The sequence below is a fragment of the Pelodiscus sinensis genome, chromosome 7, assembly GCF_052426305.1.
Source record: "Pelodiscus sinensis isolate ZL-2025 chromosome 7, ASM5242630v1, whole genome shotgun sequence".
NCBI lineage: Eukaryota > Metazoa > Chordata > Testudines > Trionychidae > Pelodiscus > Pelodiscus sinensis.
In genome coordinates, this window is record NC_143058.1 from 3,107,939 (window position 1) to 3,121,287 (window position 13,349).

General features: G+C 70.2%; 1 protein-coding gene across 11 annotated transcripts in view; it reads left to right on the forward strand.

Moving 5' to 3' along the window:
- TNS1 (tensin 1) overlaps positions 1 to 13,349 on the forward strand; it is a 251,173-nt gene that overhangs the window by 80,399 nt on the left and 157,425 nt on the right. The window contains exon 1 of one of the 11 annotated variants that reach the window (XM_075933001.2): positions 9,601 to 9,835. The exons of 9 other annotated variants lie outside the window; for them this stretch is intronic. In XM_075933001.2, coding sequence (XP_075789116.2) covers positions 9,767 to 9,835 — 69 coding nt within the window. In that variant the 5' untranslated portion in view covers positions 9,601 to 9,766. Of the gene's footprint in view, positions 1 to 9,600; positions 9,836 to 11,637; positions 12,230 to 13,349 lie in introns of those variants that run through there. One more of the 11 variants, XM_075933002.2, reaches the window with a different exon arrangement.

Below are 13,349 nucleotides of genomic sequence, written 5' to 3' on the forward strand. Positions count from 1 at the left end.
GCCCAGCCTCTCGTGGGGCCGGTGGAGCAGCGTGGGGCTTCCAGAGCTCAGGTTCAGTAGGCCCTTGGTGTTCCCTCTGCTTTTTGCCACCAGTGTGCGGAATACATTTTGTTCACTGCACCGAGCCATGCGCAGATGTGCACCACCTGCTGGTGGTAGGCGCTCTGCTCCTCAGCTCGGTGACACTGGACTGTCTCCTGGGTGGCCGCCCAAGTGCTCAGCTTCTTGGCACGTGCCCTGGCTGGGCCCTGAGTTCCTACGGGGAGGAGAGGAAAACGGGGCAAGTCCCCACCCCGCTCCATGCCGGCCTCTGGGTCCACTCGCTTGTTTGGGGGCTAGCACTGACCCACTCCCTAGGAGGAGACTGGACCCCGATCGCTGCCCCGTGAGGGGGAAGCTGATCCAGGCTTGGGGGCGTGCCCACAGCCCTTCCGCGGCCTCGTCTGTACTACAGGCGGCTGCCCCGCGAGGCCGCGGTCCCCAGGGTGCAACTCCCAAACGGTGGCCTGTGAAGCTCTGGGCCAGGTCTGTGCCCCCCCCCGACCCCCCAGGCGAGCGCAGGACCCCCCCAACCCTGCGTTAGAGCCCCCCGGCCCACGCTGCAGACGTTGCGGCAGGTGGCTCTGTGGGGGCCCCTCCTCCCCGGGCGAGGGTAGCAACCCCCCGGTGTCTCCACAACAGGGCCGGCGGCGGGCCGGGCGCCTGCGCGAGGGCTGCAGGAATGTGGCCTTGTGCCGCCGAGCGGGCCCAGCCGGTGCCGCGGTGCTGGGCAGCCGCCGGGCAGGGGCTCCCTCCCTGTGTGGGCAGGTCGTGTTGACTCAGGGCCGGGCGGGGCTTTTTGTGTCAGTGCAAAACTATTCGGCCTCTGTCTGAGCTCCAGGGGGTCACTCGGCCCCAGCGGGCAGCCCGGCCCTGTCTGCGGGGGCCTGGCGTTGGCACAAGCCCCCCCCCGAGCCCATCTTGTGCCCAGAGCTGTCGTGGCACGGCCCCTAGGCAGCCCCACAGGCCACCCCGGGGGGTCCTAGCAGGACCTCCCCTTCTATCCCCCCAGGTTGCTCTCTGCTGCCTCCCCCCTCACCAGCCTGGGCTCTCCCTGCTGGGGGGCAGCTTTGCCCGCGCGGCTGGGGACAGGCTACCGGCTCGTGTCTCACCGTCTGGGGCGGGTCAGCGTCCTCCTACACTGTCTGGGGCGTTCGGCGGGGATTGCTTGGCGATGTGTCACCGGCGGGGAGAGCTCTGCCCTGGCTCCACGGCCTCCTCGGATACCCCACCGCTGGGATGGGGGGTGCATCTGTGAGCCCCCCGGCAGCGTGGCAGCTACTGCCCACGGCCCTCTGCGGCGGGTTGTGGCTGTGCACAGCTGCCCCCTTGCGCCGGCCCTGCAGGGCAGCAGGCGGCCCTGGACGGGCGTGAAGAGCCAGGAGATCTGGGTGTGATTGCCAGCCCGCCCGCCCTGCCCGGCCCGGACCCACTGCGACCTGCCCCCGCCCATCGCCCCCTCAGGGGGGACGAATCCAGGCTGGGCACTGCTGATGCCGGGTGCTCCAAAGGGAGGGGCACCCTGCCTCCGGAAGGCCATGCTGTGCCCTGAGGGGGGGCAGCGCTCTCCACCAAATCATCACTGACACAGAGCACGTCAGTTACTGGCTCTAGCGCATCAGTTACCAGCTCTAGCGCATCAGTTACCAGCTCTGATGTGTCAGTTACCGGCTCTAGCGCGTCAGTTACCGGCTCTGATGTGTCAGTTACCGGCTCTAGCGCATCAGTTACCAGCTCTGATGTGTCAGTTACCGGCTCTAGCGCGTCAGTTACCAGCTCTAGCGCGTCAGTTACCGGTTCTAGTGCGTCAGTTACCAGCTCTGATGTGTCAGTTACCGGCTCTAGCGCGTCAGTTACCGGTTCTAGTGCGTCAGTTACCAGCTCTGATGTGTCAGTTACCGGCTCTAGCGCGTCAGTTACCAGCTCTAGCGCGTCAGTTACCGGTTCTAGTGCGTCAGTTACCAGCTCTGATGTGTCAGTTACCGGCTCTAGCGCGTCAGTTACCGGTTCTAGTGCGTCAGTTACCAGCTCTGATGTGTCAGTTACCGGCTCTAGCGCGTCAGTTACCGGCTCTAGCGCATCAGTTACCAGCTCTGATGTGTCAGTTACCGGCTATAGCGCATCAGTTACCTGCTCTAGCGCGTCAGTTATCTGCTCTAGCGCGTCAGTTACTGGCTCTAGCGCATCAGTTACCTGCTCTAGTGTGTCAGTTACCTGCTCTAGCACGTCAGTTACTGGCTCTAGCACGTCAGTTACCGGCTCTAGTGCATCAATTACAGGCTCTAGCATGTCAGTTACCGTTTCTAGTGCATCAGTTACCAGCTCTAGCGCGTCAGTTACAGGCTCTAGCGCATGAGTTACCAGCTCTAGCACATCAGTTACAGGCTCTTGACTTGGAGCACATTGGGATTGGTACTGCCTTGGGCGGGGGGCTGGACCTGGTGACCTTCTGAGGTCTTTTCCAGCTCTAGGATTCTGAGTTACTGGCTCTAGGGGCGTGGGTCCCACCTCCGGCCGAAGCTGCGGTGAATTGCGGGAAGGTGGTGGTGCTTTGGAGGCGGCAGGAGTGCGATCCGGCGCCCCAGCCAAAAGACCCCAGCTTGCGCATTACTCGAGGGGACCTCTCCTCCCTCCGGCAGCTGGCTCCCTGCTCCCTTGCCGCCCTGGCCCTAGCCTGGGCGTGGATTTCTAGCTCTATGATCTCGCTGGTGCTCGTGCCCTTCGCTGATCACCCGGGCAGCAGGTCCCCCGGCCCCTCTCAGCCACGCCGTGAGCTAGCTCGGAACAGCCCTGTGGGCCACGGTCAAGTTGGCGGCTCTTCCCGCTGCGAGAGCCCATCGGCTTCTCGTCGGCTGGCTTGTTCGGCGGCTCGTGCGGGGCCTGGGTTTGAGCGGCGGTCGTGCTCCGCTGCCGCTGCCGCTGCCGGCCCTTGGGCTGGGTGGGGAGCATCCCTGCAAACACAGAGGCTCGGAAGCCGGGTCTTAGGAACCTAAAGCTGCTCGGGGCCTATGTCCTCAGAGGACCATCCGCATTGGGCACCTCTGAGTGCCTGGCCCAGGGTGGGGAGGAGCAGGGGGCGGCAGCGTTCCAGGCCTGGCTCCATGGCCTGGTTCCCCCCGCTGCCAGGCAAAGGGAAGCAGCTGGCAGGGGGCGGGGAGTTGGTGGCCCAGGGCTGTGCTGCTCAAGCTGCTTCGAGGAGGCAGGAGGGCAGGGGCAGGGGACGGTGCCCGTCCAGTGCTGGCTGGCGAGGGTCAGAGCCGGGCTATCCCGGGAGATCGGGGGGCAGGAGAGCGTGGGGAAAGGGTGGGTTCGAATGGGCGGGACAGCCGATGCAGGGGGGCCGCCTGGCCCAGCGCGCAGGCAGGACCGGCAGCCTCACCAGGGACCTGCCGGGTGAAACCGCTGCTGTCGTGGGATTCCCAGGCTGAGCAGACGCCGAGCCCCCTCCGGCAGGGAGGGCAGCTGTAGGCAGCCCCCACTTACCAGCAGCCGCTGCTCTCCACTCCGCACTTGGAGCTGGGGCCCGGCCAGTAGCCGCTGCTCTCCACTCTGCACTTGGAGCTGGGGCCCGGCCAGCAGCCGCTGCTCTCCACTCCGCACTTGGAGCCGGGCCCGGCCAGCAGCCGCTGCTCTCCACTCCGCACTTGGAGCTGGGGCCCGGCCAGCAGCCGCTGCTCTCCACTCTGCACTTGGAGCCGGGCCCGGCCAGCAGCCGCTGCTCTCCACTCTGCACTTGGAGCCGGGCCCGGCCAGCAGCCGCTGCTCTCCACTCTGCACTTGGAGCCGGGGCCCGGCCAGCAGCCGCTGCTCTCCACTCTGCACTTGGAGCCGGGCCCGGCCAGCAGCCGCTGCTCTCCACTCTGCACTTGGAGCCGGGCCCGGCCAGCAGCCGCTGCTCTCCACTCTGCACTTGGAGCCGGGGCCCGGCCAGCAGCCGCTGCTCTCCACTCTGCACTTGGAGCCGGGGCCCGGCCAGCAGCCGCTGCTCTCCACTCTGCACTTGGAGCTGGGGCCCGGCCAGCAGCCGCTGCTCTCCACTCTGCACTTGGAGCCGGGCCCGGCCAGCAGCCGCTGCTCTCCACTCTGCACTTGGAGCCGGGCCCGGCCAGCAGCCGCTGCTCTCCACTCTGCACTTGGAGCCGGGCCCGGCCAGTAGCCGCTGCTCTCCACTCTGCACTTGGAGCCGGGGCCCGGCCAGCAGCCGCTGCTCTCCACTCTGCACTTGGAGCCGGGCCCGGCCAGCAGCCGCTGCTCTCCACTCTGCACTTGGAGCCGGGGCCGGCCAGTAGCCGCTGCTCTCCACTCTGCACTTGGAGCCGGGCCCGGCCAGCAGCCGCTGCTCTCCACTCTGCACTTGGAGCCGGGCCCGACCAGTAGCCGCTGCTCTCCACTCTGCACTTGGAGCCGGGCCCGGCCAGTAGCCGCTGCTCTCCACTCCGCACTTGGAGCTGGGGCCCGGCCAGTAGCCGCTGCTCTCCACCCTGCACTTGGAGCCGGGCCCGGCCAGCAGCCGCTGCTCTCCACTCTGCACTTGGAGCCGGGCCCGGCCAGCAGCCGCTGCTCTCCACCCTGCACTTGGAGCCGGGCCCGGCCAGCAGCCGCTGCTCTCCACTCTGCACTTGGAGCCGGGCCCGGCCAGCAGCCGCTGCTCTCCACTCTGCACTTGGAGCCGGGCCCGGCCAGCAGCCGCTGCTCTCCACTCTGCACTTGGAGCCGGGGCCCGGCCAGCAGCCGCTGCTCTCCACTCTGCACTTGGAGCCGGGCCCGGCCAGCAGCCGCTGCTCTCCACTCTGCACTTGGAGCCGGGGCCCGGCCAGCAGCCGCTGCTCTCCACTCTGCACTTGGAGCCGGGGCCGGCCAGTAGCCGCTGCTCTCCACCCTGCACTTGGAGCCGGGCCCGGCCAGTAGCCGCTGCTCTCCACTCTGCACTTGGAGCCGGGCCCGGCCAGTAGCCGCTGCTCTCCACTCTGCACTTGGAGCCGGGCCCGGCCAGTAGCCGCTGCTCTCCACTCCGCACTTGGAGCTGGGGCCCGGCCAGTAGCCGCTGCTCTCCACCCTGCACTTGGAGCCGGGCCCGGCCAGCAGCCGCTGCTCTCCACTCTGCACTTGGAGCCGGGCCCGGCCAGCAGCCGCTGCTCTCCACCCTGCACTTGGAGCCGGGCCCGGCCAGCAGCCGCTGCTCTCCACTCTGCACTAAGAGCCGGGGCCCGGCCAGCAGCCGCTGCTCTCCACTCTGCACTTGGAGCTGGGGCCCGGCCAGCAGCCGCTGCTCTCCACTCCGCACTTGGAGCCGGGCCCGGCCAGCAGCCGCTGCTCTCCACTCTGCACTAAGAGCCGGGGCCCGGCCAGCAGCCGCTGCTCTCCACTCCGCACTTGGAGCCGGGGCCCGGCCAGCAGCCGCTGCTCTCCACTCTGCACTTGGAGCTGGGGCCCGGCCAGCAGCCGCTGCTCTCCACTCTGCACTTGGAGCTGGGGCCCGGCCAGCAGCCGCTGCTCTCCACTCTGCACTTGGAGCCGGGCCCGGCCAGCAGCCGCTGCTCTCCACTCTGCACTTGGAGCTGGGGCCCGGCCAGCAGCCGCTGCTCTCCACTCTGCACTTGGAGCTGGGGCCCGGCCAGCAGCCGCTGCTCTCCACTCTGCACTTGGAGCCGGGGCCCGGCCAGCAGCCGCTGCTCTCCACTCTGCACTTGGAGCCGGGGCCCGGCCAGCAGCCGCTGCTCTCCACTCCGCACTTGGAGCCGGGCCCGGCCAGCAGCCGCTGCTCTCCACTCTGCACTAAGAGCCGGGGCCCGGCCAGCAGCCGCTGCTCTCCACTCTGCACTTGGAGCTGGGGCCCGGCCAGCAGCCGCTGCTCTCCACTCTGCACTTGGAGCCGGGGCCCGGCCAGCAGCCGCTGCTCTCCACTCTGCACTTGGAGCTGGGGCCCGGCCAGCAGCCGCTGCTCTCCACTCTGCACTTGGAGCCGGGCCCGGCCAGCAGCCGCTGCTCTCCACTCTGCACTAAGAGCCGGGGCCCGGCCAGCAGCCGCTGCTCTCCACTCTGCACTTGGAGCTGGGGCCCGGCCAGCAGCCGCTGCTCTCCACTCTGCACTTGGAGCCGGGGCCCGGCCAGCAGCCGCTGCTCTCCACTCTGCACTTGGAGCTGGGGCCCGGCCAGCAGCCGCTGCTCTCCACTCTGCACTTGGAGCCGGGGCCCGGCCAGCAGCCGCTGCTCTCCACTCTGCACTTGGAGCCGGGCCCGGCCAGCAGCCGCTGCTCTCCACTCTGCACTTGGAGCTGGGGCCCGGCCAGCAGCCGCTGCTCTCCACTCTGCACTTGGAGCCAGGGCCCGGCCAGCAGCCGCTGCTCTCCACTCTGCACTTGGAGCCGGGCCCGGCCAGCAGCCGCTGCTCTCCACTCTGCACTTGGAGCCGGGGCCCGGCCAGCAGCCGCTGCTCTCCACTCCGCACTTGGAGCCGGGCCCGGCCAGCAGCCGCTGCTCTCCACTCTGCACTTGGAGCCGGGGCCCGGCCAGCAGCCGCTGCTCTCCACTCTGCACTTGGAGCCGGGCCCGGCCAGCAGCCGCTGCTCTCCACTCTGCACTTGGAGCCGGGCCCGGCCAGCAGCCGCTGCTCTCCACCCTGCACTTGGAGCCGGGCCCGGCCAGCAGCCGCTGCTCTCCACTCTGCACTTGGAGCCGGGCCCGGCCAGCAGCCGCTGCTCTCCACTCTGCACTTGGACCCGGGCCCGGCCAGCAGCCGCTGCTCTCCACTCTGCACTTGGAGCCGGGCCCGGCCAGCAGCCGCTGCTCTCCACTCTGCACTTGGAGCTGGGGCCCGGCCAGCAGCCGCTGCTCTCCACCCTGCACTTGGAGCCGGGGCCTGGCCAGCAGCCGCTGCTCTCCACTCTGCACTTGGAGCCGGGGCCTGGCCAGCAGCCGCTGCTCTCCACTCCGCACTTGGAGCTGGGGCCCGGCCAGCAGCCGCTGCTCTCCACTCTGCACTTGGAGCCGGGGCCCGGCCAGCAGCCGCTGCTCTCCACTCCGCACTTGGAGCCGGGCCCGGCCAGCAGCCGCTGCTCTCCACTCTGCACTTGGAGCCGGGGCCCGGCCAGCAGCCGCTGCTCTCCACTCCGCACTTGGAGCCGGGCCCGGCCAGCAGCCGCTGCTCTCCACTCTGCACTTGGAGCCGGGCCCGGCCAGCAGCCGCTGCTCTCCACCCTGCACTTGGAGCCGGGGCCCGGCCAGTAGCCGCTGCTCTCCACTCTGCACTTGGAGCCGGGCCCGGCCAGCAGCCGCTGCTCTCCACCCTGCACTTGGAGCTGGGGCCCGGCCAGTAGCCGCTGCTCTCCACTCTGCACTTGGAGCCGGGCCCGGCCAGCAGCCGCTGCTCTCCACTCTGCACTTGGAGCCAGGCCCGGCCAGCAGCCGCTGCTCTCCACTCCGCACTTGGAGCTGGGGCCCGGCCAGCAGCCGCTGCTCTCCACTCTGCACTTGGAGCTGGGGCCCGGCCAGCAGCCGCTGCTCTCCACTCTGCACTTGGAGCCGGGCCCGGCCAGCAGCCGCTGCTCTCCACCCTGCACTTGGAGCCGGGGCCCGGCCAGTAGCCGCTGCTCTCCACTCTGCACTTGGAGCCGGGCCCGGCCAGCAGCCGCTGCTCTCCACCCTGCACTTGGAGCTGGGGCCCGGCCAGTAGCCGCTGCTCTCCACTCTGCACTTGGAGCCGGGCCCGGCCAGCAGCCGCTGCTCTCCACTCTGCACTTGGAGCCAGGCCCGGCCAGCAGCCGCTGCTCTCCACTCCGCACTTGGAGCTGGGGCCCGGCCAGCAGCCGCTGCTCTCCACTCTGCACTTGGAGCTGGGGCCCGGCCAGCAGCATCTAATAAGCTTGGGACCGGCTGCCCAAGCCTTTAAGGCACTTCCTCTCAAATGGAAACTGAGACTAGATTAGAGCAGCAGCCAGGCCGAGGCAGCGTCTTGCCAGCCTGGTGAGGATGGGCGTGTGGGTGTCGGGGGATCTGCTGACTCAGCCCTGGCTGTAGGGGTGTAGCGGGTGCAGGGGGAAGCAGGTGACGTCTTTGCTGGGCCTAAGAGATTCTGCTGCCTGGCGGTGGAGCAGGGTTGGGGTCTCTCCTTGTGCCCCGCCCGTGAAGACGGGAGTCCTGTTCTCGGGAGGGACCCAGCAGTCTGCAGGGAAGCCGTTGGGTTTCAGGCAGGCGGCGGGGGCGTCTCCGAGGCCTGGAGGAGTTTCTCCAGCTAGTGGAGTGCGGATGCGGGGAGACGGGCCGGGGCTGCCCAGCCTGACTCACAGCCCAGAGCGATGCGCTTAGTAAAGAGCTCACGTGTGGGCGTGCCGAGCCCCGTGGCTGAACTCGAGGGGGCCTCTTGGCCAAATTGGCCCTGACGTGCATTTCGCTCAGTGGGGACGTGCCCGGCGCCGAAAGGCCGGGGGGGGGGGGGTCCCTGTGCATTTCAGAAAAATCCATCTGTGACTAGCAGAGCTGACCCAGGCACTGTCCCTGGCTCCCCCCTCTGCAGCCCCCCCCAGAGCTGGGTCCCTGGCTCTCCCCTCTGCAGCCCCCCCCAGCTGGGTCCCTGGCTCTCCCCTCTGCAGCCCCCCCCAGCTGGGTCCCTGGCTCTCCCCTCTGCAGCCCCCCCCAGAGCTGGGTCCCTGGCTCTCCCCTCTGCAGCCCCCCCCAGCTGGGTCCCTGGATCTCCCCTCTGCAGCCCCCCCCAGAGCTGGGTCCCTGGCTCTCCCCTCTGCAGCCCCCCCCAGCTGGGTCCCTGGATCTCCCCTCTGCAGCCCCTCCCAGAGCTGGGTCCCTGGCTCTCCCCTCTGCAGCCCCCCCCAGCTGGGTCCCTGGATCTCCCCTCTGCAGCCCCCCCCAGAACTGGGTCCCTGGCTCCCCCCTCTGCAGCCCCCCCCAGAGCTGGGTCCCTGGCTCTCCCCTCCACAGCCCCCTCCAGAACTGGGTCCCTGGCTCCCTCCTCTGCAGCCCCCCCAGAACTGAGTCCCTGGCTCCCCCCTACGCAGCCCTCCCCCCCAGAACTGGGTCCCTGGCTCTCCCCTCCACAGCCCCCCCCCAGAGCTGGGTCCTTGGCTCCCCCCTCCGCAGCCCCCCCAGGTCTGACCGTAGCCGAGGGGGGGAATGCCCAGGAGGGAGGGAACCCCCCCCGGAGAGCGGATTCTGGCCAGGGGCTGGCCAGTCTGGGAGGCTCTCAGCGGAGGGTTTCTCCTCCGGCGAGGTTGCGGGGGGTAGGTTCCCTCGCGCTGCTGCTCCTCCAGGGACACCCGCCCCCCGGGGCCAGCGTGGGCCAGTGCGCCTGGGAACGACCCCTCTGCCGCCCCCCACGCCGGCCCGGAGGAGGGATGGAGGCAAAGTCGTTCCCGCTGACGGAGCCTCCCTCCCCGCCGCCCCTTCCTCCTTCCCCTTCCCTCTCCTTTGAACCCGGCTCGGAGGAAGCGTCAGAGCCGCCCCTGGCTCGCAAACCACAACTGGAACCAGATGTGCGCGCCAGCCCAGCGCGGGGAGGCCGGGAAAGCTTGAGTCATGCGTGAGGTGGGGCTGGCTTTGGGGCCAGCCCCCGGGCGGGCGGGGGGCCCCGCTCTCCTCGTGGACCCGCAAGGCAGCGGAACACAAAGTGACCCTGCAGCCCGGCGAACCCGGGGGCGTTCGGAGGGCTGCGCCGTGGAGTTCTCCCTGGGGGTGGCTGGCTGGTGCCCGCGCCGGACCACGCGGCCTCTGGGAGCGGATGGACGCCGGCAGCCGGGGAGCGTGGTGGCGAGGGACGTGGCCGTACCGGCGTCGGCTGCCGCGGCAGGTGAGCGGCCGGGGCGCTGAGCTGGGAGTGGGGAGGGGCAGTGTGGGGAGGGGCAGTGTTTGGGCAGCAGCCTCCGGTGTGTGGCGGGGGGGGAGAGCCCCCTCCGGACTTGTAGCCTCTGCCTTGGGTCGGGAGAATGGTTCTCTTCAGGGTCCCCGTCGGGCCTTCGGGGCCTGGACGCCCCCCCCGCTCAGCGTATCTACCCTCAGGCTGTCCCACGGAGACTAGCGCCTCATCTGGGGAAACCGAGGCACAGAGCGGCTGCCTGACCTCCTCCCAGTCAGGCGGTGCAGGGAATTGGAGCCCACCCTCCTGATGGGGCCTCCCCGGTTGGGGTTCGCGTGGGGCTGCGGGGTCAGGGCCACCATTACGGGGGCGCGCGGGGCGGGGCGCGGGGCTGGAGCAGGTGTTGCTGCCACACCAAGCCCCGGGCTCACCCTCTGCCAGCGCGCTGTCATCGCCATGACGACCTGCAGCCGTTGGGGGGCTTGGGGCGGGGGGGGGCACAGGGGTGCTCAGTCAGGAGCTTGCTCGGGGCACAGTGCATTATGGGACAGCGAGGAGCGGTGCGGGTGGGGGGCCAGGTCTCTGCGAACACGCTGTGTGGCCGGGGGGGGCTAACTTTTAGAGACAGGATTGCCTAGTGGTCAGAGCACTAGTGGGCCGCCAGAGACCTGGGTTCCAGTCCTTGCTCTGGCAGAAGCGGCCGTGGGTGGGTCACCTCTTGTCTCCGCCGCCCGGGGCTGGGCGGCCCTGAATACGGTGAGGGGGGCCCAGGGACTGTGGGGGCCAGCCACGCCCCCCCAGGACGGTGACACGAGGCTTTGCGCCGGCTTGGGAAGGCAGCCGGACTCCCGGCAGCTCCGACGTGTCTCCCTGAGGGCTGGGCCGTGCGAGACCCGACTGCACGTCGGAGCCAACAGGCGGCGCCTTGGCCCCGCCCCTTTTCCCACCTTCCTCCCACCGCCCCCTAGTGCCCACGGGGGTGCACTGCGCTGCCTCCCTCGCGCTCTGCTCAGCCGCTGTCCGGGCCTGCCCCTACGGGGGCCACACGCTAGGGCCGCACGCGTCCCCTCCTCCGGGTCACTCGGACACCCGCCCTCCGGCCAGTTGCTGGCAGACCCCCCCGGGCCTCCTGCCCCTCACGGCCCCAGCTCCAGCCAGGGCGGGAGTCGGGGGCTGATGTCCCCATGGTGCCTGCGGGCGTCGGTTGTCCCCCGGTGTGCGCGGCGTACGGAAGGCAGGGGGCGTGGGGTGGGGTGTTCTCTTTGGGGCAGGGGCGTTGGGCTGCCTGTGTACAGCGCCGAGCACAGGACGGCAGAGTCCATAAGGACGAGGGGAAGGCGGGACGGGGAGAACGCGGCGGCACCGACCTCTGCCTGGCCGTGGGGTGTCGCCGTGGGGTGCAGGGACGGATATCGAAGGGACAGGAAGTCAAGTCCTGTCATGAGGCGTCGGGAGCCCGTAGGGCGTGGGCCTGAGCGGCTCCCTAGTGGGTCGGAGCACCCACTAGAGCGTGACCCACGGAGCTTCGTGGCAGGGGTGTACCGGGGCTGCCTGAGGCTGGCAGAGGGAGGTGCCCTTTGGGTCCATTATTCCATCCAACTCTGGGTAGAGCTGGCACCGCCCACCGCCAGCCATGGGGTCCTAACTCCCCTGGGCTCGGATACAGGCTGCCACCCCGTTCCCCCACCCCCACGACGCTCCCCATGCTGATCCCGAAGCCCAGCGGGGGAGCTGCCGCCCCGGCTCTTTCAGGCGGCTTCCCCCCCGGCCCTGGCGCGCCCCGATGCCAAGCCCTCCAGCCAGGCGGCGGGTGATAAGGCCCAGACGGGCCGCCCCTCCGTCTGTTTGCACAGGAGCCTTTGGAACCGGGACGGGTGACCTAGTTTGTTGTTGTATCTGCCTCCCCCCCATCCTGTGCGTTCCCAGCCCCCTCGGCCTCCCGCCTTGGCTCAGCTGGGCCGGGTTCTGGCTGCCCTGCCCTCTCGGGCCGCGGAGGGGGAGGCCCAGCCCGCGGCGGGGCGGTGTGCGTGTGTGTTATCCTTGGACGGCCGCGCGCACGAGGAGGGAAGCGGGGGGAAGAAAAGCTGCGCGAATGGGTTGGAACTTGGGCGGGTGGGAAGGAGAAAGCCCTCGGAGCAGTCCCGGCCGCCTCGGCTCTGCACTCGGACGCCCCCCCTCCCCCGACCTGCGGCGCTGCCTCGGTTTCTCCCTCCGCCGGCGGGACTCCCAGCCCCCCGGGTCCGGCTCTCCCTCTCTGCTGGGGGGGAAGCGCGCCCGCCAGCCTGTGCCCCAGCTGCCCCGGGACCCTCCCGCGCCCCAGCCCCCGTGGATGTAGCCGGCGCGGCGGCCGAGCGGAGCCGGATGGATTTCGGGAGTGTCATGAGACAGGTACGAGCTGCCCAAAGGGGAAGCGCCTCCGGGCAGGCGGGAAGGGGATGGGAGCGGCAGGCTGGGACGCGGGGCAGCGATTGCCGGAGCAGAGTGCGGGGGTGGGACGCCTGCCGGTGCTCAGCGGCTCCCTGGAATCCCAGCGGCCCAATCCTGCCCCGGTGTGTCCCCCACAAACCAGCCCCGGGCAGCTGTCAAGCCGGCATGGCTGCGTTTCGCCTGTGTGCCTCCCCGCCTGTGGCCCCCTCTGCCTGTGGCCCTCTCTGCCTGTGCCCCACCGCCTGTGCCTCCCCTCCTGTGGCCCCCTCTGCCAGTGCCCCCCCGCCTGTGCCCCCCGCCTGTGCCTCCCCTCCTGTGGCCCCCTCTGCCAGTGCCCCCCCGCCTGTGCCCCCCCGCCTGTGCCCCCCCGCCTGTGCCTCCCCTCCTGTGGCCCTCTCTGCCTGTGCCCCTCTCTGCCTGTGCCCCCTGCCTGTGCCCCCCTCTACCTGCGGCCCCCCGCCTGTGCCCCCCTCTGCCTGTGGCCCCCCCCGCCTGTGCCCCCCTCTGCCAGGGGACATGCAGCGGGAATTCTCGGGGTCTCTCGCCGCGTTGCCCACCCCTGGGGTATCTGTTCTCCCAGGTGGTGGGGGGAGATGGGGCCCAGCGAAGGCGCTGGGTCTGGCGGGGGCAGGCGGAGCGGCAGGCTGGGGTGAGCAGCATGTGGGTGCCGGCTGGACTCCAGGGGGGCAGGCGAGTGTGCGCCAGGTGCTCCTGCGGATGCCGGGTGCTCGCAGGGGTGATGAGGAGAGGAGGGTGCAGAGGGCAGGGCCACTGGGCGTGTGGGCAGCCAGCCGTTCCTCTCGCCCACCGCGGCACATGGGGACCTGGAGAGCCCAGGGTGCGGACGGGCACAGGAGGCGGGGGCACCCCAGGGTGCAGACGGGCAGAGGAGGCGGGGGCACCCAGGGTGCAGACGGGCAGAGGAGGCTGGGGGACCCCAGGGTGCAGACGGGCACAGGAGGCAGGGGCACCCCAGGGTGTGGACGGGCAGAGGAGGCTGGGGGACCCCAGGGTGCAGACGGGCACAGGAGGCGGGGGCACCCAGGGTGCAGACGGGCAGAGGAGGCTGGGGGACCCCAGG